Genomic DNA, 25,138 nt, shown 5'->3' on the forward strand with positions numbered 1-25,138 from the left:
CGAGCCAGCACAGTCAGCAGTGGCAGTGGCAGAGGCAGAGGCAGTGGCAGTGGCGTGAACGGCAGGCGGCCTTTGTCCTGCCGTTGCTGCCTGCCACTGATTCCAGTGCTTGGATTCCAAATGACGGCGCATTGAAGTGGTGGACAGGTTGCTCTTCTCAGAGCCCCTAATCAATTTCGAGAGGCAAATTGTGCAGACAACACTATATCTGTCCTCGGCGCATTCCTTGAAAAAACTCCACACCTTCGAGAAACGTGCCCTCGAGGTGGGAGTTTTTCGGGGCTGGGTACGAACTGGAACATCTTGGGAGATTCCGGGTGTGGCCTGGCTTCGCCTAAGCTGCTGACCTCTGCCTCTGCCTCTAGCTACCCTTTTTGGTGCTGCACCTGCCTCAACATCCACACTACTTTCCCCGCTTGACATCCCCCCTGTCCAGGTCGGGTAGTGTCCTCATCATCCACCACTTCCTCTTCCAACTCCTGTCTCATCTCCTCCTCCCGCACAATGCGCCGGTCAACTGGATGCCCTGACGGCAACTGCGTCACATCATCGTCGATGAGGGTGGGTTGCTGGTCATCCACCACCAAATCGAACGGAGATGGAGGAGACTCTAGTGTTTGAGCATCTGGACACAGATGCTCCTCTGTTAGGTTCGTGGAATCGTGACGTGGAGAGGCAGGTTGAGGGACAATGAAAGGAGCGGAGAACAGCTCTGGGGAGCAGGGACAGTTTGGGTTATTGTTCTGTAAAGCTTCGGAATTTTGGGAGGAAGGAAGACAAGACTGTTGGGTAATAGGAGGAGAGGAGGCAGAGTCTGACTGGCTGCTGGACAATGTGCTGTAAGCGTTCTCTGACAGCCATTGCAAGACCTGTTCCTGGTTCTCGGGCCTACTAAGGTTTGTACCCTGCAGTTTAGTTAATGTGGCAAGCAACCCTGGCACTGTGGAGTGGCGCAATGCTTGCTGCCCCACAGGAGTAGGCACGGGACGCCCTGTGGCTTCACTGCTACCTTGCTCCCCAGAACCATTCCCCCGACCTCGCCCACGGCCTCGTCCACGTCCCTTTCCGGGAGCCTTGCGCATTTTGAATTCCTAGTTAGAAATTGGCACTGTATACCAGTAGTAAAAATTGTGGGTGCACGTAACCCCAATATATTCTTTGAATTCCCAGTCAGAAACTGGCACTATATGGCAGTAGCAAGAAATGAGGGTATTTGTATTCCCAATATACTCTTTGAATTCCCAGTCAGACAATGGCACTGTATACCAGTAGTAAAAATTGTGGGTGCACGTAACCCCAATATATTCTTTGAATTCCCAGTCAGAAACTGGCACTATATGGCAGTAGCAAGAAATGAGGGTATTTGTATTCCCAATATACTCTTTGAATTCCCAGTCAGACAATGGCACTGTATACCAGTAGTAAAAATTGTGGGTGCACGTAACCCCAATATATTCTTTGAATTCCCAGTCAGAAACTGGCACTATATGGCAGTAGCAAGAAATGAGGGTATTTGTATTCCCAATATACTCTTTGAATTCCCAGTCAGACAATGGCACTGTATACCAGTAGTAAAAATTGTGGGTGCACGTAACCCCAATATATTCTTTGAATTCCCAGTCAGAAACTGGCACTATATGGCAGTAGCAAGAAATGAGGGTATTTGTATTCCCAATATACTCTTTGAATTCCCAGTCAGACAATGGCACTGTATACCAGTAGTAAAAATTGTGGGTGCACGTAACCCCAATATATTCTTTGAATTCCCAGTCAGAAACTGGCACTATATGGCAGTAGCAAGAAATGAGGGTATTTGTATTCCCAATATACTCTTTGAATTCCCAGTCAGACAATGGCACTGTATACCAGTAGTAAAAATTGTGGGTGCACGTAACCCCAATATATTCTTTGAATTCCCAGTCAGAAACTGGCACTATATGGCAGTAGCAAGAAATGAGGGTATTTGTATTCCCAATATACTCTTTGAATTCCCAGTCAGACAATGGCACTGTATACCAGTAGTAAAAATTGTGGGTGCACGTAACCCCAATATATTCTTTGAATTCCCAGTCAGAAACTGGCACTATATGGCAGTAGCAAGAAATGAGGGTATTTGTATTCCCAATATACTCTTTGAATTCCCAGTCAGACAATGGCACTGTATACCAGTAGTAAAAATTGTGGGTGCACGTAACCCCAATATATTCTTTGAATTACCAGTCAGAAACTGGCACTATATGGCAGTAGCAAGAAATGAGGGTATTTATAACCCCAATATATTCTTTGAATTCCCAGTCAGACAATGGCACTGTATACCAGTAGTAAAAATTGTGGGTGCACGTAACCCCAATATATTCTTTGAATTCCCAGTCAGAAACTGGCACTATATGGCAGTAGCAAGAAATGAGGGTATTTGTATTCCCAATATACTCTTTGAATTCCCAGTCAGACAATGGCACTGTATACCAGTAGTAAAAATTGTGGGTGCACGTAACCCCAATATATTCTTTGAATTCCCAGTCAGAAACTGGCACTATATGGCAGTAGCAAGAAATGAGGGTATTTGTATTCCCAATATACTCTTTGAATTCCCAGTCAGACAATGGCACTGTATACCAGTAGTAAAAATTGTGGGTGCACGTAACCCCAATATATTCTTTGAATTCCCAGTCAGAAACTGGCACTATATGGCAGTAGCAAGAAATGAGGGTATTTGTATTCCCAATATACTCTTTGAATTCCCAGTCAGACAATGGCACTGTATACCAGTAGTAAAAATTGTGGGTGCACGTAACCCCAATATATTCTTTGAATTCCCAGTCAGAAACTGGCACTATATGGCAGTAGCAAGAAATGAGGGTATTTGTATTCCCAATATACTCTTTGAATTCCCAGTCAGACAATGGCACTGTATACCAGTAGTAAAAATTGTGGGTGCACGTAACCCCAATATATTCTTTGAATTCCCAGTCAGAAACTGGCACTATATGGCAGTAGCAAGAAATGAGGGTATTTGTATTCCCAATATACTCTTTGAATTCCCAGTCAGACAATGGCACTGTATACCAGTAGTAAAAATTGTGGGTGCACGTAACCCCAATATATTCTTTGAATTCCCAGTCAGAAACTGGCACTATATGGCAGTAGCAAGAAATGAGGGTATTTGTATTCCCAATATACTCTTTGAATTCCCAGTCAGACAATGGCACTGTATACCAGTAGTAAAAATTGTGGGTGCACGTAACCCCAATATATTCTTTGAATTACCAGTCAGAAACTGGCACTATATGGCAGTAGCAAGAAATGAGGGTATTTATAACCCCAATATATTCTTTGAATTCCCAGTCAGACAATGGCACTGTATACCAGTAGTAAAAATTGTGGGTGCACGTAACCCCAATATATTCTTTGAATTCCCAGTCAGAAACTGGCACTATATGGCAGTAGCAAGAAATGAGGGTATTTGTATTCCCAATATACTCTTTGAATTCCCAGTCAGACAATGGCACTGTATACCAGTAGTAAAAATTGTGGGTGCACGTAACCCCAATATATTCTTTGAATTCCCAGTCAGAAACTGGCACTATATGGCAGTAGCAAGAAATGAGGGTATTTGTATTCCCAATATACTCTTTGAATTCCCAGTCAGACAATGGCACTGTATACCAGTAGTAAAAATTGTGGGTGCACGTAACCCCAATATATTCTTTGAATTCCCAGTCAGAAACTGGCACTATATGGCAGTAGCAAGAAATGAGGGTATTTGTATTCCCAATATACTCTTTGAATTCCCAGTCAGACAATGGCACTGTATACCAGTAGTAAAAATTGTGGGTGCACGTAACCCCAATATATTCTTTGAATTCCCAGTCAGAAACTGGCACTATATGGCAGTAGCAAGAAATGAGGGTATTTGTATTCCCAATATACTCTTTGAATTCCCAGTCAGACAATGGCACTGTATACCAGTAGTAAAAATTGTGGGTGCACGTAACCCCAATATATTCTTTGAATTCCCAGTCAGAAACTGGCACTATATGGCAGTAGCAAGAAATGAGGGTATTTGTATTCCCAATATACTCTTTGAATTCCCAGTCAGACAATGGCACTGTATACCAGTAGTAAAAATTGTGGGTGCACGTAACCCCAATATATTCTTTGAATTACCAGTCAGAAACTGGCACTATATGGCAGTAGCAAGAAATGAGGGTATTTATAACCCCAATATATTCTTTGAATTCCCAGTCAGACAATGGCACTGTATACCAGTAGTAAAAATTGTGGGTGCACGTAACCCCAATATATTCTTTGAATTCCCAGTCAGAAACTGGCACTATATGGCAGTAGCAAGAAATGAGGGTATTTGTATTCCCAATATACTCTTTGAATTCCCAGTCAGACAATGGCACTGTATACCAGTAGTAAAAATTGTGGGTGCACGTAACCCCAATATATTCTTTGAATTCCCAGTCAGAAACTGGCACTATATGGCAGTAGCAAGAAATGAGGGTATTTGTATTCCCAATATACTCTTTGAATTCCCAGTCAGACAATGGCACTGTATACCAGTAGTAAAAATTGTGGGTGCACGTAACCCCAATATATTCTTTGAATTCCCAGTCAGAAACTGGCACTATATGGCAGTAGCAAGAAATGAGGGTATTTGTATTCCCAATATACTCTTTGAATTCCCAGTCAGACAATGGCACTGTATACCAGTAGTAAAAATTGTGGGTGCACGTAACCCCAATATATTCTTTGAATTCCCAGTCAGAAACTGGCACTATATGGCAGTAGCAAGAAATGAGGGTATTTGTATTCCCAATATACTCTTTGAATTCCCAGTCAGACAATGGCACTGTATACCAGTAGTAAAAATTGTGGGTGCACGTAACCCCAATATATTCTTTGAATTACCAGTCAGAAACTGGCACTATATGGCAGTAGCAAGAAATGAGGGTATTTATAACCCCAATATATTCTTTGAATTCCCAGTCAGACAATGGCACTGTATACCAGTAGTAAAAATTGTGGGTGCACGTAACCCCAATATATTCTTTGAATTCCCAGTCAGAAACTGGCACTATATGGCAGTAGCAAGAAATGAGGGTATTTGTATTCCCAATATACTCTTTGAATTCCCAGTCAGACAATGGCACTGTATACCAGTAGTAAAAATTGTGGGTGCACGTAACCCCAATATATTCTTTGAATTCCCAGTCAGACACTGGCACTATATGGCAGTAGCAAGAAATGAGGGTATTTGTATTCCCAATATATTCTTTGAATTCCCAGTCAGACAATGGCACTGTATACCAGTAGTAAAAATTGTGGGTGCACGTAACCCCAATATATTCTTTGAATTACCAGTCAGAAACTGGCACTATATGGCAGTAGCAAGAAATGAGGGTATTTGTATTCCCAATATATTCTTTGAATTCCCAGTCAGACAATGGCACTGTATACCAGTAGTAAAAATTGTGGGTGTATATAGCCCCAATTCTATTGCTAGGGGACTTGCAGGGTATTTCTGGGGTGAAGGTGGGGGGGCACACCGTTGGAACGGGTATCGGGGTATATATCGGGTATACGGGAATACACTGACAGTGTATTCCATTCAGGATCCTGGGAAAGCTGGGTTGCGGCGATTGAGCCCGTCAGTGCCACGTTACACTGACAAGCTTCTCCCTGGAATTTAGCTCTTACAAGAGCTGTTGGTTGTCTTCTCCTTCCTATCCTAGCCTGTCCCTGCCTACCCAGAATCTAAGCCCTAGCTAGCTGGACGGAAACCTCCGTCCTCGGTGAATTGCAAGCTCAGAATGACGCGAAGCTGGGCGTCGCTGTTCTTTTAAATTAGAGGTCACATGTTTTCGGCAGCCAATGGGTTTTGCCTACTTTTCTCAACGTCACCGGTGTCGTAGTTCCTGTCCCACCTACCCAGCGCTGTTATTGGAGCAAAAAAGGCGCCAGGGAAGGTGGGAGGGGAATCGAGTAATGGCGCACTTTACCACGCGGTGTTCGATTCGATTCGAACATGCCGAACAGCCTAATATCCGATCGAACATGAGTTCGATAGAACACTGTTCGCTCATCTCTAATAATGATAATAATACTATTTTCTACCATCCTGGACGAGCAGATTTGCTTACATTCCTATATGCCCCAAGTTATAACATTTAAGTCTCATTCCAGATTAATTTAATTAAAGAAGTTACTCTTGCCTTTAATGTCTCGTCTTCTGCTTGTCATTGCTGGAGTCAATAAAGAAGCTCTGAGCATTGGAGAAGTAAGGCCTGAAGCTGGATACTGACCCATATATTGTGTATACTGAGATGTGAAATTGAGAGCTCATTTGTAGCTGCAGAGGATGGCGGTATAGATTGTCTGGTGTTGGAAAAAGGAAGCAAGAAAAAAAAATTTGAGCTTCTTAAGAAAAGACAAAGAAGGAGCTAATAGGTGCTCTAGAACTAGTGTGCTGTAAAGGGGGTCTCTGCCTTGGACAATTACTTTTTGTTAGAAAGGTAACCTCAAAAATAAACACATGATCACGAACACGCAGAGGCCCTGTATTCTGGAGATATCTGAGCTCTGTATTCTGGAGATATCTGAGCTCTGTACTCTGGAGATATCTGAGCACTGTACTCTGGAGATATCCGAGCTCTGTACCCTGGAGATATCCGAGCTCTGTACTCTGGAGATATCTGAGCACTGTACTCTGGAGATATCTGAGCACTGTGCTCTGGAGATATCTGAGCTCTGTGACCTGGAGATATCCGAGCACTGTACTCTGGAGATATCTGAGCTCTGTACTCTGGAGATATCTGAGCTCTGTGCTCTGGAGATATCTGAGCTCTGTACCCTGGAGATATCCGAGCACTGTACTCTGGAGATATCCGAGCACTCTACTCTGGAGATATCTGAGCTCTGTACTCTGGAGATATCTGAGCACTGTACTCTGGAGATATCCGAGCTCTGTACTCTGGAGATATCCGAGCACTGTACTCTGGAGATATCTGAGCTCTGTACTCTGGAGATATCTGAGCTCTGTACTCTGGAGATATCTGAGGACTGTACTCTGGAGATATCCGAGCTCTGTACTCTGGAGATATCTGAGCACTGTACTCTGGAGATATCTGAGCTCTGTACCCTGGAGATATCCGAGCACTGTACTCTGGAGATATCTGAGCACTGTACTCTGGAGATATCCGAGCACTGTACTCTGGAGATATCCGAGCTCTGTACTCTGGAGATATCCAAGCTCTGTATTCTGGAGATATCCAAGCTCTGTACTCTGGAGATATCTAAGCTCTGTACTCTGGAGATATCTGAGCACTGTACTCTGGAGATATCCGAGCTCTGTACTCTGGAGATATCCAAGCACCATACTCTGTAGATATCTGAACGCTGTATTCTGGAGATATCCAAGCTCTGTACTCTCAAGATATCCAAGCTCTGTACTCTCAAGATATCCAAGCTCTGTACTCTCAAGATATCCAAGCGCCGTGCTCTGTGGATATCAGAGTGCTGTAGTCTGAAGATATTCCAACTCTCTACTCTGGAGATATCTGAGCACTGTACTCTGGAGATATCTGAGCTCTGTACTCTGGAGATATCCGAGCGCCATACTCTGTAGATATCTGAGCGCTGTACTCTGTAGATATCTGAGCGCTGTACTCTGTAGATATCTGAGTGCTATATTCTGAAGATATCCCAGCTCTCTACTCTGGAGATATCAGAGCTCTGTAATCTGTAGCTATCTGAGCTCTGTACTCTGGATATATCTGAGGTTTGTACTCTGAAGATATCAAAGCTCTGTAATCTGTAGCCATTTGATCTCTGTATTCTGGAAATATCCAAGCTCTGTACTCTGAAGATACTGTATTTGAGCGCTGCACTGTGAAGGCAGCCGAGTGCTGTACTCTGTACTCACTGTACTTTGGAGGTAGCCAAGATCTGTGCTCACCTACCTCCTGCACTCCCATGCGGAATGAATGCAATGTTGGAATTAATGCTCGGCTGCAACTTCTCAGGACAGATCTTGGTCAAACGGTGATGCTCTTGATCAAAAATTCATGTGTAGCTAGAAATGTTTAGCAATAACCAATGCAGCTCAAAATGGAAAAATCACCTGACCAGTCCATCAACCGAAAAAAATAAAAGTTAAGGGAGTCAATTTAGTTTTATGGAAAAATGGAATTTTATTTTGGCAACCTAGTCAATAACAACAAAAACTAGATACATTAGGTATTGCCATAATTGTAATGAACTGAAGAAGAAAATTTTGATTTAATTTTTTTAGCAAGTTTTCAACCATAAAACTGTCATCATAAAGTAGATCTATGGTAAATATCAGTTGTCTTGCTGATCTTGACATAAGTTGGGCATAGCTGCGGGGGGCAGCCGGGACATGTGCCAAAAAAACACTGTTATGTACTTAGATACAAAGTAGAGGCAGTAAATGAACCTTCGCCCTGGGTGACAGAAAGCCTTACAAGGAGAATATTGCAAATTTCTATTTCTAATTTTCGAAAATTTTCAATAATTTCACATTTTTTAATAAATAAATACAAAACATAACAAGTCTTCCACTTTCCCCTTATTCTGCGCACCCCGCTATCCGTACAGTTACATCGCACCTATACATTCATTACTGTGTAAAAGGCAAGGTTCACTTATCCCAAGGTGGCGATGATGCGGCAATCGGCTTTTTACTGCCTCTCTTGATGGAAAATGCTGCTGCCTGAGCCATCTGCTCCAGAATACCCTTCAACTTAATGTCCCCTATATAACTATTCCGAGATTCCCACTTGACACACTGGTGTAAAACAAATGTACAGATATAAATTGCTTATGGCCTCTTCGTGATGCAATATTTGCAAGATCCGTCCTCGGCCCAGCAGGTTTATTCCGCCATTACCGGTTTATTACCTCTGAATCGACAATGTATAGTATTAACCACTCCAAACAATGGCCGGCTGAGAATATACAGTATCTGCGTAGGAATGTTGTAGGGAACAGTGAAGGGAGATCGATGAGACATAAATATCTGTAGTAAAAATGGAAACTGAAGAAGTGTGACATGTCTGCCATGCTGATTCTTTTCAGTTATAGCGCCACCTCTCTGGCTGCCGTACCAGGTCTTCCCAATAGACACACAGAACACAATGGCAAAGTAACACAGCTTCTGTGAATGGCAAAATCCTGAGAACCTTTTCCTCTCCATTACAGGAGTCTTCTCATTACCTAAAGTAAGTAATGGCACATTACATGGACTGTGGAGACTCTCGCCGATCTTGAGAAGGATCAGTTTTTCTTTACTGGCCACCATCTGTTTCTGGCCACCACTGGGCTGTGACCCCTTCACTCTCTGCATTCTGTCAGATCAGGAAGTGATGGCAAGTCCAAGTGATACACAATATGCCATATTTATATAGCCCTTGCTCCATAGAGAAATATGGACAGAGTCTGCCTTGTAATGCAGTGGAACACTTGCATCTCGGAACACTATATGCAATGAAATTTTCCTGTAACATTTGCATTAAACAGCAGTTTGTACAGTCTTCAGCAAGTTACAGAGGTGTCCTTTCTTATCTTGACTTTTTCATCGAACATGGCTAGATATGTGAATTGCGAGATGACCAGCTTTTCAAGACCATGTGATTTCATGATATTATGTCACAGAGTGAGTTGCTATTTCTGTCTGTGTATAGACACCCAATGGTTGTTCTGTGAATAGCAGCCTGTCAATCTTATGTTGATTGACTTCATGCCAGATTAGAGTCCTTAACCAGATTGGACAAATCTGTGAATGAGCAACATGAACCCGAACATCAACTCTTCCGGGTATTAGTACAGTCTTGTTTATTTGTACCAATGGTATACCAGGTTCCATTTTTGCTTGACTTACGTTTACAACTGGTTTGCCAAATTGCTACCCTTGTTGGTTCATGCAGCGGCCATGGGCTGAGGCCAATGTCTCTCTGGCTCCACTACTCTTGGTAAAGTTGCCAAGTGATCAGAAGGCTGGCACTGCCTTCCTGCAAGTTTCCTTGGGTCACTTCACTGTACCAGCTGGTGCTCTAACACCATCGGCATGATATTCTCCTCCCTCCATCCCCACTACCAACGCGTTTTGATCCACCTTCTTGTACCTCCACCGCTATGATCTCCTCCCTCTAAGTCTTCTGTACCCCTAAAACCAGCGACTCTCTTCTTCCCCCCTCCTGAACCCACTACAGCCTGTATTATTAGGGTAGCTTATGGCTGTGTTATATGAGCACCAGGATCAGATCTTTCCCCTAGTAAACAAAAATAAGAAAAAAAGTTCGAGATGTGCCGCACTGCATCGTAACTTCTGGTGTGAGACCGCAGCCAGGGCATAACAAACTGAAGCGTTCCACCTAGCAGCCTGACTTATACAGCGAGCAGAACAGCCTGTGCTCAATTGTATTTTAATGAACAGATGCTTTCCAACGTTGGCTGTGGTGTGCATGCACCCTGGATAAGGGAGTGCAATAATGAAGACAGTGGGGTTTCCCTATTTTGGCTTGCTTTTCCTATATCAGGTTATAAAGGTCATACACACGCAGACTGGAGCTGTAGGACATGAGAGATTTTGACAGTGAATCATGAAACCGAGCCAGCAAGCTATAAACAGATGGCACGAAAGTGCTGACAATACCAAGAAATTGAATATTTAGAAAAATGAAATGTCATACGGCAGGCAGAGGCGAAGCGAAATTCTTGAAAAGGTAACGCTGTTTAAGCGTGGAAATTTCTGAAGTGGTAAATGCTGTTGAGTTTGCTTATAAAAGGCGCTGAGAAGGTTTCGGTCTCGCTTCATCTGCGCTCCGTAAACACATTTCTGATGGGATTAATAGATTTGTGATGATTCTGTTTATCGAAGGATTTTTACCAAAACTAAGACGCCTATCCGCATGAATGGGCTTAGGAATACGCACTATAAATCCAGAGAAATCCAAAAAGAGGCCATAGGATTGTAAATCGCATAAAAAACACGTAGATCCTGATGTTGGATGAAAGGAACATTTGAATTCAGATGAACTTTCCCTGTTTACGCACGATGAGCGACTTATTGCTATGGCAAGAATATAAAAACAACTTTTAGGGATGAGGGGCGAAGGGCACGGGAGCGAGCCTGGAAGGGGGGGGGGTAGTTTAAACTTTGGGGGAAGGGGCCGCCTATACAGACCCGGCATCCACTGTAATAGAGAGGCGGATGCCGGGGAGGGTTAGATGCCGGCACAGGTGCCTGCGACATCGCTACGCTCCTGCCCTGCATGAAGCCAGCAGCGGCAGGAGCGATGATGCTATTCCGGAGGGGGGGCGGAGGAATACAGCGGATGCTGGGTCTGTATTGGCATTGTGAAGACTGGTCTCACCAATGCCTAGCTGCATCGGGAGTGCGCACGCAGGGCCAGCGGCATAGAAGCGACGTCATCTTGCCGCTGGCTTTGCATATGTAACCCCGCCCACCAATGACGCAACAAAGCAGGAAGAAAGAAGATTTTACAGCAGCGAAGACTGGTGAGTATGCCACGTGGGAATACCCCTTTGAGCTTCACATTGCAGAAATACAGATTTTTTTTGTTGCAGGTTTTGTTGCACTTTATTTGAGCAAAAGCCAAGAATGGCTACAAAAGGAATTGGAAATATAGAGGAAGTTCTTGTACTCCTACCTTCTGCTCAATCCACCCTTGGCCAAAAAACCACAGCAAAATCTGCAACAAAAAAAGCAACGTGGGCCTCAGTCTAAAGCTGGGGTGGAAAATGGTGGGAAAATGTGACCTTGAGGGATAAATACCCTCTGAAGGGTCCAGCAACAAGAGGGATTCATCTATGTAATCCCATGTGGATCCCTTTTTACTGACCGGGGTCTCTCGAGAAACGTATTACGGAACGTATAAATGTAGCAAAGTTAACACAAACCAATAATGGAGTGGCTGGGATTAGCTAGTGCTGTGGCCCCTTATTCTGAGGATTTTAGGAGTCCTGGCAGTCAGACTGCAACCCATTAGAAGTCCTAGTATACTAGAGAGTCGCCTTCACTTCATGCAGCAGAAAAATCTGTATACAGGGTTAAAATATGCAAAAATGATGCAGTTAAGATGGACCATGTGATGTCATCATTATGTCACAGATTTTCCATATAGAATAATCGGTAATATAATTATTTCCTGACGATGGCACTGTCCTGACAGCAGGGAGCTCCTGTGGCACAACATTTTTTCTTTTCGTACGATTTACATGCCCTTTAAACAGGCTGCTAAACAATAATTGTATCTGCGTTCCTTTTTCCATGAAAGGACACGACGGAGGCCGTCGGTGAATGTTGTCTGGTACCATTTGAGAAGGCCGATAAATTATTAACCATAAGACAATCAAATAAAACCCTCGACCACTGAGGCACGTCCCGGATAGCTCCAACGTGTTAACCCAATCCGCTGACTTATATTTTTTTAATGGTTTCACAAAGTTCATTTGTGTAAAAGGTCAACACAGAACATGGGCTTGTTGTCCATTTACATATGTTGGTGGGAGCTCGGATACGCTGGCTGTTTGATGTGGCTTCCATTACCGCTCCTGACAGATGCTAATCAGGCCCGGGGATAAGGGTTTCACTGCTGAGCTTTACAATGTCTGCACGGCGGTGTAAGAGGGGATGACATCACTTATATATCACATATCGGGTGACACGAGCAGTGAAACTGTACTTACAGGTAATGTGAACGTTGTAAACGAAAACTCCGCAGGGGGAGCCGGATTTCCAATGAAAGACTAAATCTCCTGTGTGCTAAGTAGAGACCACCTCATTTATTAAATTCTGCCTCCATGGCCAAGATGTAGCCTTTTGTCAATATGCAAATGAGCTCATTGGTGCAACAAGGGCATCACCATTGCTCCAAAGAGGTAAGCAGCAGCATCTTTCTTGTTCCAAAGAGCTTATTTGCATATTGATTAAAACATGGCGGTATATTTGCAACAGAGGCACTGATTTAAAAATACTGTTAAACTCAGGTGACACTAACCTATCTATCTGCAGGGCTGGGGTGATATGATGGTTCTGGTGACAGTAACCTATCTATCTGCAAGGCTGGGGTGATATGCTGGTTCTGGTGACAGTAACCTATCTATCTGCAGGGCTGGGGTGATATGCTGGGTCTGGTAATACTAACCTATCTATCTGCAGGGCTGGGGTGATATGCTGGTTCTGGTGACAGTAACCTATCTATCTGCAGGGCTGGGGTGATATGCTGGTTCTGGTGACAGTAACCTATCTATCTGCAGGGCTGGGGTGATATGCTGGTTCTGGTGACACTAACCTATCTATCTGCAGGGCTGGGGTGATATGCTGGTTCTGGTGACACTAACCTATCTATCTGCAGGACTGGGGTGATATGCTGGTTCTGGTGACAGTAACCTATCTATCTGCAGGGCTGGGGTGATATGCTGGTTCTGGTGACACTAACCTATCTATCTGCAGGGCTGGGGTGATATGCTGGTTCTGGTGACAGTAACCTATCTATCTGCAGGTCTGGGGTGATATACTGGTTCTGGTGACTCTAACCTATCTATCTGCAGGACTGGGGTGATATGCTGGTTCTGGTGACACTAACCTATCTATCTGCAGGGCTGGGGTGATATGCTGGTTCTGCTGACAGTAACCTATCTATCTGCAGGGCTGGGGTGATATGCTGGTTCTGCTGACAGTAACCTATCTATCTGCAGGGCTGGGGTGATATGCTGGTTCTGCTGGCAGTAACCTATCTATCTGCAGGGCTGGAGTGATATGCTGGGTCTGGTGACACTAACCTATCTATCTGCAGGGCTGGAGTGATATGCTGGGTCTGGTGACACTAACCTATCTATCTGCAGGGCTGGGGTGATATGCTGGTTCTGGTGACACTAACCTATCTATCTGCAGGGCTGGGGTGATATTCTGTATCCTCTGAGACCGTCCTGTTATAGCTGCGGAGCCTCGGAAGGTTAGACAAGTTGAGGAGCTTCTCTGGCTGGAATTTCCCTTGTTACAGTAAAAATGCAATTCTGATTGTTTACTTTGGAAAAAAAAAATGGCTGCTCAGTGTGAGACTGTTCTGAAACGTGAGACCGATTGTGTTTTCACTGCCTTTCAGATAAATCTGCGTCTTTTTTTTTCTTAAGCCGTAAAGTGTAAACAAACAATAGAGACGCCATTTATAAATGCTGACGCCTGCACAAAACGGAGACTATCCCGGCCATACATTCAGATGAAAAATCCCTTCTGCTAAGACAGCTTTCTGAAACGTTATTCATTAGCCTAAAGACTGCTATTGTGCGATGGCGATCTAATAAGTCTGAGCCGAGCGAGACGCCTATCCTGCAGCACGGCTATTTTTAGTATTTGTGGAACAATCCTAAATTGCTTATTTTCTGTTTACTAAAGTCATTTTGTTTGTTTCCATGGGAACTAAAGCGAGTGTCGTGGTGTAAGTGGTTCAGGAGATGGTTTGAAGACACAATGGATAAAACTTGGGCAGTGTGATCATAACAGATTGATGAGCCATGGTGGAGATGAGGAAGTCCCGGGCTGTTAAAGGGATATGGACTGCGGAGAGAGCGGTCTCTTCTCGATAGCTTCAATCGCTTTATAAACAATAACAGAGAGTAAAGGCAGGATGGTGAAGAACCCGTGTCCTGGTGGGCTGGGGGATGCATGGTTTTTGGTAAGGCTCTGTGCAGGACCGTGAAGGATCGGTCACATGATGGACACCATTGACCGACACCACTGATTTACAATGTGGTCCATTGAGATGTATCCTGCTACATACTGTATTATATTTACTACCAGATGCAGGTAACTCTATAAGGGCTTTTGGACATGTCAATTCAAGCACTGCGGGTCAGTGAAAATGACACCCGAATTGGTATCTTGGTGTCTTCCGCAGTCTTCCCCGACCCATTCATTCTACTCAATGTGCCGAACCACAAATGCAGAAAGGTAAAGGATCTACTGAAGCATTTGTAGCCCATAACTGTGGACCAGCTACACAGTTGCAAAAACTACAGCTGTGTATATTGGTCCATTGGAAAGCATGAGCCCATACTGATATCCACCATTGTGGGCGTGCACAAGGAAACCTCTTGGACACGTCAGAAGTATGTCTCACTATTCTGAATGAGTAAACGGCAAACCTGCTTCCCCAAATTCCACCCTTGATGTCAGTGGAGGGACGTGTGCACCCAGTGGCCTAACAAGTGTCTTGTGTCATGTCGCGGCCCCTTTTCATTTACAATATATATAGCGGCCGGGGAACCAGGCTTTCCCCGACCACTGTCATAGTGGTACAGGGCCCCGGCCATCTCCAGCTGGCGACAGGCCCTGTATCTTGCCGAACCCGGTCACAGTCGCACTCCCTGTGGCCCTGTGTGCACCCTAACCAGTCTGGAGAATTGTCTAGAAGGTTGGATCAATCCCAGGACTGTGCAGACAAGTTTGTTGTGGATGTAAAAAATGAAGAAGACTTGGTAGAGTGGAGAGAACTACAAGGACGTCAAGAGCTGGTCCTCCACCAATCAAGGCCATCTGAAGGACAGGTTATGGGTTAGGGAAACTTTCATGAAATGGAGAGTCCTCCCACCGCGAATACTTTGCCCATCCAGTGATGGATTAGATGTTGTTTTTTATGCCATAAAATCGTGTTCTACTTTTTTTCTATCCTTCAGATACGCCGGAATTAATTTGTAGTCGGCAATAAAGCTTTTACCTCTATGAAGAAGTTTAGTAAATGACTTATAAAGTAGGACATCTGCGCCGTCTATTACCGCACGAATCAATATGGGAAGATTAACCGTTACACATTAAAGATGAAGCTAAAAGTAGAAGCTCCACAACTTATAATTAAGCATTACAGTAATTATATTTTTAACTTTCTATTAAACATTGCATGTAAATGAGGATCTGACGGCTCTTCTCTCAGCGGTCGGGAAATTTAATATAGAAATTACAACAAATTCTTCTGTTCACGCTTAAAGTTCCGTGAAACTTTTCATCATTCTAGATTGATTCTTCTTTGTGATAAATTCTTCCATATAATGTGATTTTCTATTATTATTAAGTTGTATATAGACCGGAGTGTCCTTACCTAGCCTTGTTTCTTGGCTGTACTTGTTCAGATATGGGTTATAAGATAATCAGCTTTCTAAGACAATAGTGTTTGGCAATATTGTGTCACAAAGCATCCTGTATTGTCTATGTGTAACCTAGTGGTTATCTTGTGCTTTGCAGGCTTGCATGGGTTGTGTTAGCATGTCAGGATAGTGTATTGAATTGGTGTCATGAGAAATTGTTCTTGACCAATTTGTATCGGGGCCAACCACCTAAGGCTGGAGTCTCTGTAGGAGATTCTGCCGCAGAATCTGCCTGAAATAGGCAGAGAGAAAAGTCCTGCAAGATGTTGGTTTCAGTATATTTCAGTTATGGTGGAAACCTGGTGGACCCCATTATAGTCTATGGGGTCCACTGGTTTCTGTGTGTAACCGCTTTTTAAGCAGACCGGGTCTCCGTCTTTTGGGTCCCTATGCAGAACCAAAGGACGAAACCCAAATATTGGTGTGAATGCAGCATAACTGTATCTGCCGATGGAGCCTTTAAGCCTCCTCATAGACTAGGGCCCAGATGTATTTGCTACCTCTGCACCACCTATGGTTGCACCTCTGAATATACCCGATTGGTTCTCTCTTAGATATTATAGTATTGGAAGCTGATGGTCCTCGTGGTTGGAGGAACCTATGTATGACTTCTCCTCCTCCACCCAGTTGCCACACTGTGAGGGGAGTTTGTTAACACTCGTGTTTCCAAAGACGATTGACGCAAGATACGTCTGGATTATTAAGAGACTCCTGTGTACCAGAATTGAAATCTAGACCAGTCAGGAGCTAGCATAGGTCTCAGGTATATCTTGTTCCAGTTACTGTTAGTAAATTCCTCTCAATGTATCTAAGCTTAAAGGAATTCTTTATATATTCTTTTTTACTGCCCACCCATCCAGGCGTGAGCCAAGTTCGTCAGTATGTATCATTTGAATACCTATTCCTTTTATTATGTTATCTTACAGTAACTTTGCACTTGAGAAAGGGCCTGTGTTTGGCCCGAAACGCGTTGTGCCAATCCGGTTTTATACTCCCCTCAATAAAGAGTTTGTGTTTTGCAATTCTTGGCTTGCGTCTATCTCCATCACCAGTGAGTATGGATCTCTTGCTATGGACCCTCGGTCCCTGCTGTTGTTACCCATCCAGGCATGGAAAAGAAGACAATTCATAATGTACTTGTTGAAACGTAGTGCCTATTTCTGTGGTTTTGGGGAGTCAGTCACAGGGTTCTGTACACTTCATTGCTTCTAGATACCAATCCCATAATACAAACTTACCTAGTTTGGTAATAAATGGATGTCCCCTGGGGCCCAGGCTGCCCCCAAATTGGGGGAGATCACTGCTTTAAGTGGGGTTTGTTTAAGAACCTTCCTTTTTAAGCCAGGATGTGCTGAATTTACCAGGATTGTTTCCAAAACTTTGAGAGTGCCCTGGTATATTTGGAATAATTGACAACTTGGTCTATGTCTGTAACTTTATCAGTGATGTCCATTTAGGATGTTGGTCCTTCATTGAAGAAGGGTCATCAGCATTGTGGGGACGAAGGGAATGCCATGACTGGAGATCTGACACAGTCTCTGATGTTGCATAAAGACAAATTTAGGATTAGCAACATAATAACACCCCCGAGTGTTGGATGACATGGGCCCATGCGCAAATCACAGATCAAATAACCAAATATTCACAAAATTGTCCCTGTATATGTTTTTGAATAGGTTTTAATGACATTCGTATCTGTTACAAACCCTTTAATAACCCTCTTTTTGTTGAAAACTTGAAAAGTGAATATTATTGTTGAGCGCATTCCAATGAATTGATTCCAATGATTGTTCTATTTTCAGGCTCGACGTTCATCTGCAGCACACACGTCATACCAGTAAAGAACCAGGAAGGGGTCGCAATGATGTTTATCATTAATTTCGAGCATGTGACGAAAGCTGAAAGTCCAGAATCCCCCGAAAAATTAAGCCAAATTCTTCCAGTCAAGGCAGAAAACCGTAAGTCGATATAGAAACATTACTAACGTTCTCGTTAACTTGTTGCTTGTTTTTTTAATATGTGGCCTAATATAGATATGTATAAGTATATATAGAAGTATAACCATATAGTAAAGTCAGGAGAGTCCAACATGCTTTGGACCACCAGATATTCTGGGCTACTCCATGTTTGAGTTGAAGGGGTTGTCCAGCTTTTCTATATTTATGCTCTATCCATACTGTAACATGGGACATCAATTTTAGTTTGTAATGCCTTATTTCACCCGTGGTGGCGCTGCAGGTAAATTGAACATTTTCCGCCAGTTATTGGACAGTTTACCACTGACGGGTGTAGGGGTGGCACAGTACTGGATCATTCTATGATCAGCTTATCATTAAAGGAGCCTTCGAACAAATGTAATGTGGAAAGTGGACGCCGTCTCTGACATATTATGTTTCTATAGCGTTCCAGTAACCTATTGAATATGATATTGGAGCATAAATCATTCTTGTCGGCATCTCTCGGTTGAGTCATTCACGAGGTCATTGTTTGCATTGACTGCTCCTCCAGTTTTTACGTTTTTTGCTCTCTGAGGTTGCCCTATATTTGCTCTTACTTCTTAGTAATTATTAGACGTGACGATGTCGTCTTTGTTCTAGTCGCTTCCATTTATCATTCTTTAAGTGAACTCGGCCGCATTGGATGTCTTATAGTCAAAATTATTGGCTGAGCAGGCGTATTTTGTATTTCGCATATCTTATCCAGGCGAAGTATATTGTACAGACGCATTATATACAGAATTTATAACAAATGTTTGTTCCATCCATCACCATGACATTTGGCCTTTATGGTAATTTTGTAGCCGTGTGATTTTAGCCAAGAGGAGTCCTATTCCAAATTTCACTGTTGGTTTCATCCCACTACCCAGCTCCCCTTTCTGTACTTGGCCACACTCTCCTAAGCCCCGCCTTCTCTATAATACTAGTTGGGGACAGGGGCGGGACTTAGGAGAGTGTGGGAAGGTACTGGGCGGTAAGACGTCTCCCTGCCCAGTACCCGCCCACACTCTCCTAAGCCCTGCTTTCTCTATAATACTAGTCAGGGGGGAGAGGGGGGCAGGGCGCTCTGAAGACTGTACAGAGGACCAGACCGGACCAAGAAGAACAGGGAGCTGCAGGTAAGCGGACAACGGTGGGGGGGAGGGGGTTAATCACTACACAGTGTGGGGTCTAAAAATTGAAACAATTTTTGGACTACATGCTGTGTAGTGAATAGGATCGTCTTTAAAACCCCAGCTCTGCTTCATCTCCCACGTAGTAGTGTCCGATACTGCACACTCAGCTCAACTACTCCGGAGTAGTTGAGCTGAGGGCACGGCCCGATGTAGGAGAGCTGGCAGATGTAGCATCCAAGCAGAGATGCAGCCAAGCAGAGTGCACGCCCAGCTCTGCTTCATCTCCAATGTACAGAACTGTGTCAGCACTGTTACATCTGAGATCGGACCACAATGGAAACTGCTGTGGACGGATCTTAGACTCTGTCTCCTCCAGCAGAACCAGCGTTGATTGGCCGAATGTTGTACACTGGCCAATCAACGCTGGTCAATGTATTCCTATGGGAAAAAGTCAGCTCGTGCATATCGCAAGCTGACAGGGATCCCGACCAGATAGAGCCCCAAAGAGCTGGGTGAGTAACATTCCCCCCTAAATAAAGGTAATCCCTAGATAACCCTGCCTGTACATCTATCCCTGTCTCACAGTCGCATAGTTCACAGTCCCAAATTAATCAAATGTTAAATCCACCATTTGTCTAAATTGGAGGTCACCTGATTTCAGCAGCCAATGGGTTTTTTAAATTTTTTTAACTGCCTCCGTTGTCGTAGTTCCTGTCCCACCTCCCCTGCGCAGTTATTGGTGCAAAAAATGCGCCAGGGAAGGTGGGAGGGGATACGAATGTTTACTGCGTTTGCCTTGTGGTGTTCGATTGGAATCGAACACCTCGAACGGACTGATATTCGATCGAACGGTGTTCGCTCATCTCTAGTGTTCACAGAATAGTTTGAAATCTGGCTAATTTATCTTCTTTCTCCTACGTTCTGCTGCTCCAGCTTGGATCAGTAGGTCATAGACTGCTAAAGGTCTTCTTTAACAATGTAAACGTTTGCAGATTTCCAATAGAAAAAGTTTTGAATCCAGGCGATGCGGTTGAATGTGTACAGGCTGGCGGCATTATAAACATGGCACTTCAGGAGCAGCATCTCTGTGACCTTGTGCGGGAGGTGTGATTGTTGTTATACTGTGTATACGGCTTCCATGCTGACACTTTACTAGAAATAGAGAGTTAGACAAACAGTACGAGAACTCACGACCTCTGTGAATACAGCTCTGGTATACAAAAGATGAGAACAAATGGACGCCATCCTGCTGCCTGCAGCGCCAATGTTTGTACCCAGTGTAGACTAAAGCCAGCCATATACACCAGTGATATACCAGGGATTCAGGTTTTTCCTTTTAGCACAATTTATTAATTTGATGATGGTTTTGTTTGATACATTTTATTTATTGATTTGTTACATTTTTAGTAAATAAAGATTCTACGTTCTATAATACAAAGATGGACAATTTGGTAATATTCTTTCTTTATGAATCCCTCCCAGTTTCCTTAGGCCTGGTTCACATCACTACAATGGGGTCCATGTGTTTTCTGTGCAGAAAACACACAAACCCCCATTATAATCTATAGGGTCCGTGTGCTTTCATAAGCTCACCATTTGACAATGCGTTCGGTATTCCGTTTGGGGGGGGGGTCCCAAGCACAGATGTGAATCAGGTCTTAGATGTAGTGCAGTTATCAGAGCTGCGTCATGTGATAAGGCTGTGTTCACACCAGTGTCCGGTCTACATCTGTGGGTTCCATACCCCATTCCACTTTAAAAATGTGGAGAGAAAAGTCCTGCAAGTAGGACATTTTCTGCCCTTTTCTCTCCGCATTTTCGCCATTTCCTGGTGGAAACCCAGCAGACCCCATTATAATCTATGGGATCTGCGGTAACCGCTTTTTAAGCAGTTTAGGTTTCCATTCGAGGGGTCTACAAGCCTGAACGGAAACCCGAATGCAGATGTGAACCTAACGTATAACGTGTCCATCATGTGACTGGGACATATGTTTATCTGGTAGCAGTAACTGGTGAAGATCCTATAGATTAACCATAAAGGAAAAGGATTGCCATAGAATCTGATCTGTATGTCTGTTGGAGTATCTGTTCTACCTATATGTTGGTCTGTCTGTCCATCTATGGAAGGCCTGGTTCACATCTGCGTTCGGGCCATCCCCTAGCTGTATGAAATATGCGGAGAGAAAGGACCTGCAAGCAGCACTTTTCTTTCCAAATTTTTTGTGCGGAAACCAAGTGGACTCCATTATAGTTTATGGGGATAGGTTTCCATATGGGGGTCCCCAAGCGGACTCCCCGAACGCAGATCTGAACCAGGCCTAAGCCAGTTCCAACCAGAGACTCTTCCGCTCCATTAGTCTGTATGTTTCTTGATCTATTTTCTATATTTCCTTCTCCTATCTATTTCATCTTCCCTATAAAGCATCGCTATAGATATCTGACATTGTGCGGCTCGCTTTGCTTTCTCCCTTTTTTTGCAAACGGCGCTGACAACCACAGTATTATAAATGTATAAAAGTGACAGTTCAGATATCAAAGACGATCAGATAAACAACAAAAAGCAAAGCCATTGCGGAGATGAAAGGCGCGGTTGTAGCTGATGATACTTCAGTGATTTGCGATGATCTTAGGAATACAAAGTCATCTCCGGACTGTTCTGCAGATTTGGGAGAAGAAACTTTCACATCCTCCATCTCATTGATGATGAGAGTTCTTGTCTTGATAGCCTGTGACTAGAGCCGCGGTAATTTCTGCCGTCGTCTCGCTTTTGGAGCTTGAGCGAACGCCATCTGGTCACGTAGCGTTAGTAAATGATGCCCTCAGGTTCAGTAAAATGTTTTCTTTTCAATGGCCTGGTAAATGCCTCCCGGTGCATCAGGTTTTGACACTGCCTCTTAAGTAGTAAAAATGACATCCCTGAAGGCCACGTCTCAAGGATTGCAAACCGTTATTGCCTACAGCTCAGAATGTCACTGCTATAAAATCCTCCATCACAGGTCCTGCTTGTGTCAATTTAACACTTAAAGGGGTAGTACCACATAGGTGTATGTATGAGTGAGGGTCCCAATCCTCCCAAGCACTGCGGCCGCTGGCCCCGCTCTTGAGGCAAAGACCCTGTGGGCACTTGAAGCCAAGAGACCGGTCAGTATTGCACTTGAACTCCTTGTGGGGCTCAGATGCCACCGATTGTTTGTTCCTTGGCCCGGGCTCAGGACGTATTGGTCTCAGTGGTGTCTCCACGACATAGGCAGCTGCAATGGGGCCCTTGATGGGAGGGGGGCCAGCACTAAACTTCTTCTGCAGCTTCTTGACATTGATTCACTACGTTTCCCTGCAGCCAACACTAGGGGCAGTATATGTAAGGAGACTTTACAGGTTCCTTTGACTCTATGAATTCCCATGCACTGGCGGCTGCAGGGGAGATTTATCAATGGTTTTATATAGTCTGGTGTAAAGACACTGAAGGATATGGTATTCAGAATGAGGAGAAAAAATCCTTAATAAAAATATCACCGTGGGGGAGGGGGGCCGTTATTACACTTCATGATGGGGTTGTATGAAATCTTTGTACGCCCCCTGTTGGTTCTTACTTGTTTATTATGTTTTTGCTCTATTGTTATCAGTATGAGACGTATTAGGTTATTACTTGTGTCTGCCTCCTAGTGGCAGGGCTTATACCACCAGAAAGGGATTTTATGGCGAGTACAAATTTCCATTTATTTCTAGTTCACCTTTGTACATGGGAAAAGGGAAACCTCATCATCTTAGGCTGCAACTAAATGACGCTCAAAAAGTTGTTGTGAGCTTTGTGCCCCTAGTCATTCCCTTTCTTTTGGGGGTAAAAGCTAGGGGCACTGACAAACCTGCACCATGGCGCCAGTGTAATTCTGCCTAATGTTACTGTTACTGTAAAGAGGCGCCTGTATATCCCTTTATAGAGCAGCACCATACCTGCTGAATATAATAATACTGCCATATACACACAACACTGTCACTAGTTTTCTTCTTCGGTCACCATATCCCAAAACATGTGTTGTGAAATGGCAAAAAAAGAAAAAAAAAGTGGTTTCACAGTACTCCGTCATGAGATGTCTACCTTACATGTGGTATGTGAGACCGCCCAGAGGTTTTGTTGTGAATTGCAGTCTCTAAATTTGAGTTTGTTTTATGAGAAATTGGAGTCCTTAACCAAATGTCAACTAGGTCTATAGCTCCTACCTATAATATCATCCGTTCAGTGTCAGACGGAGGCTCCTTGGGCCATAGAACAACCATAGAATAGTGTCATACATGCAAACCTTACCATCATATAGAACCTACAGAGTAGTAACATACTATTAGAAGATAATGCCGTACAATACAAACATAACATTACACTGCCATATAGTACAGTACCTACAGAATAGCGGCATATGTTAGTGCTGTCATAATTCTGCCCTAATAATAGTAACATCAAGTGTCTAAATAATACCGCTGTATAATGTCAAGTAGTATTACTATACAGTGCTGACATACTATAATGCCGTCATGTTTTCCTTTGTCATGATGTCATATACCGAATAGATTAAAGCCCCATACAGTGTAAATATAATAATACTGCTATGTAGTGCTTACATAATAATGTTATATACAGTGTTAGTCCTATTACTATCTATTTTTTACATACTATGAGATAATACTACTGCCTATATGTGTAAGTGCAACGGCATCGTGCTGTCAGGGCGCCCCCTCTGTCCATGTGGCTGTGTCTCGCCTTCTGTCTCCTGTAATGACATAGAAGTATGCAACCAGTTTTTCCATGTTAGATTTTTTTTCTCTCGCCATCTCTATGATGGACGTTGTGAGTTTGCGGTATCTCTCCCGGCCTCTTACACATTGCAGGATTCTATAAAACAATGATGTTCACATTAAAGCTGCTATTTTTAGAAAACCAAAGACACCGCCTGTAGGATTGGTGAGAGCTAGAAGTGAAAATATCTGTGTGTGCCGAGTGTGTGCCAGGGATGTGAGCTGAAATATCATATATATTCTTTAATCTGGTAGTAGACTGTGCACTATATAGGGGGCATAGTAAACTGTGCATTATATAGGGGGCACAACAGACTGTGCATTATATAGGGGGCATAGTAAATGGTGTATTATATAGGGGGCACAGCAGACTGTGCATTATATAGAGGGTATAGTAAATGGTGTATTATATAGTGGGCACAGCAGACTGTGCATTATATAGAGGGGCATAGTAAATGGTGTATTATATAGGGGGCACAGTAGACTGTGCATTATATAGAGGGTATAGTAAATGGTGTATTATATAGTGGGCACAGCAGACTGTGCATTATATAGAGGGTATAGTAAATGGTGTATTATATAGGGGGCACAGTAGACTGTGCATTATATAGAGGGTATAGTAAATGGTGTATTATATAGGGGCACAGTAGACTGTGCATTATATAGGGGGCATAGGAAATGGTGTATTATATAGTGGGCACAGTAGACTGTGCATTATATAGTGGGCACAGCAGACTGTGCATTATATAGAGGGTATAGTAAATGGTGCATTATATAGGGGGCACAACAGACTGTGCATTATATAGAGGGGCATAGTAAATGGTGTATTATATAGGGGGCACAGTAGACTGTGCATTATATAGAGGGTATAGTAAATGGTGTATTATATAGTGGGCACAGCAGACTGTGCATTATATAGAGGGTATAGTAAATGGTGCATTATATAGGGGGCACAGTAGACTGTGCATTATATAGAGGGTATAGTAAATGGTGTATTATATAGGGGCACAATAGACTGTGCATTATATAGAGGGCATAGTAAATGGT

The 25,138-nt window shown here is 43.5% G+C and overlaps 1 protein-coding gene across 3 annotated transcripts in view; it reads left to right on the plus strand.

The window, feature by feature from the left end:
* Positions 1 to 25,138, plus strand: part of KCNH7 (potassium voltage-gated channel subfamily H member 7) — a 253,235-nt gene that overhangs the window by 116,098 nt on the left and 111,999 nt on the right. For all 3 annotated transcript variants that reach the window (XM_075284237.1, XM_075284238.1, XM_075284239.1), the window contains exon 3: positions 17,994 to 18,149. In XM_075284237.1, the coding sequence (XP_075140338.1) occupies positions 17,994 to 18,149 (156 nt within the window). The remainder of the gene's footprint in view (positions 1 to 17,993; positions 18,150 to 25,138) is intronic.

The sequence above is a fragment of the Leptodactylus fuscus genome, chromosome 8 (genome assembly GCF_031893055.1).
Source record: "Leptodactylus fuscus isolate aLepFus1 chromosome 8, aLepFus1.hap2, whole genome shotgun sequence".
Classification (NCBI taxonomy): Eukaryota; Metazoa; Chordata; class Amphibia; order Anura; family Leptodactylidae; genus Leptodactylus; species Leptodactylus fuscus.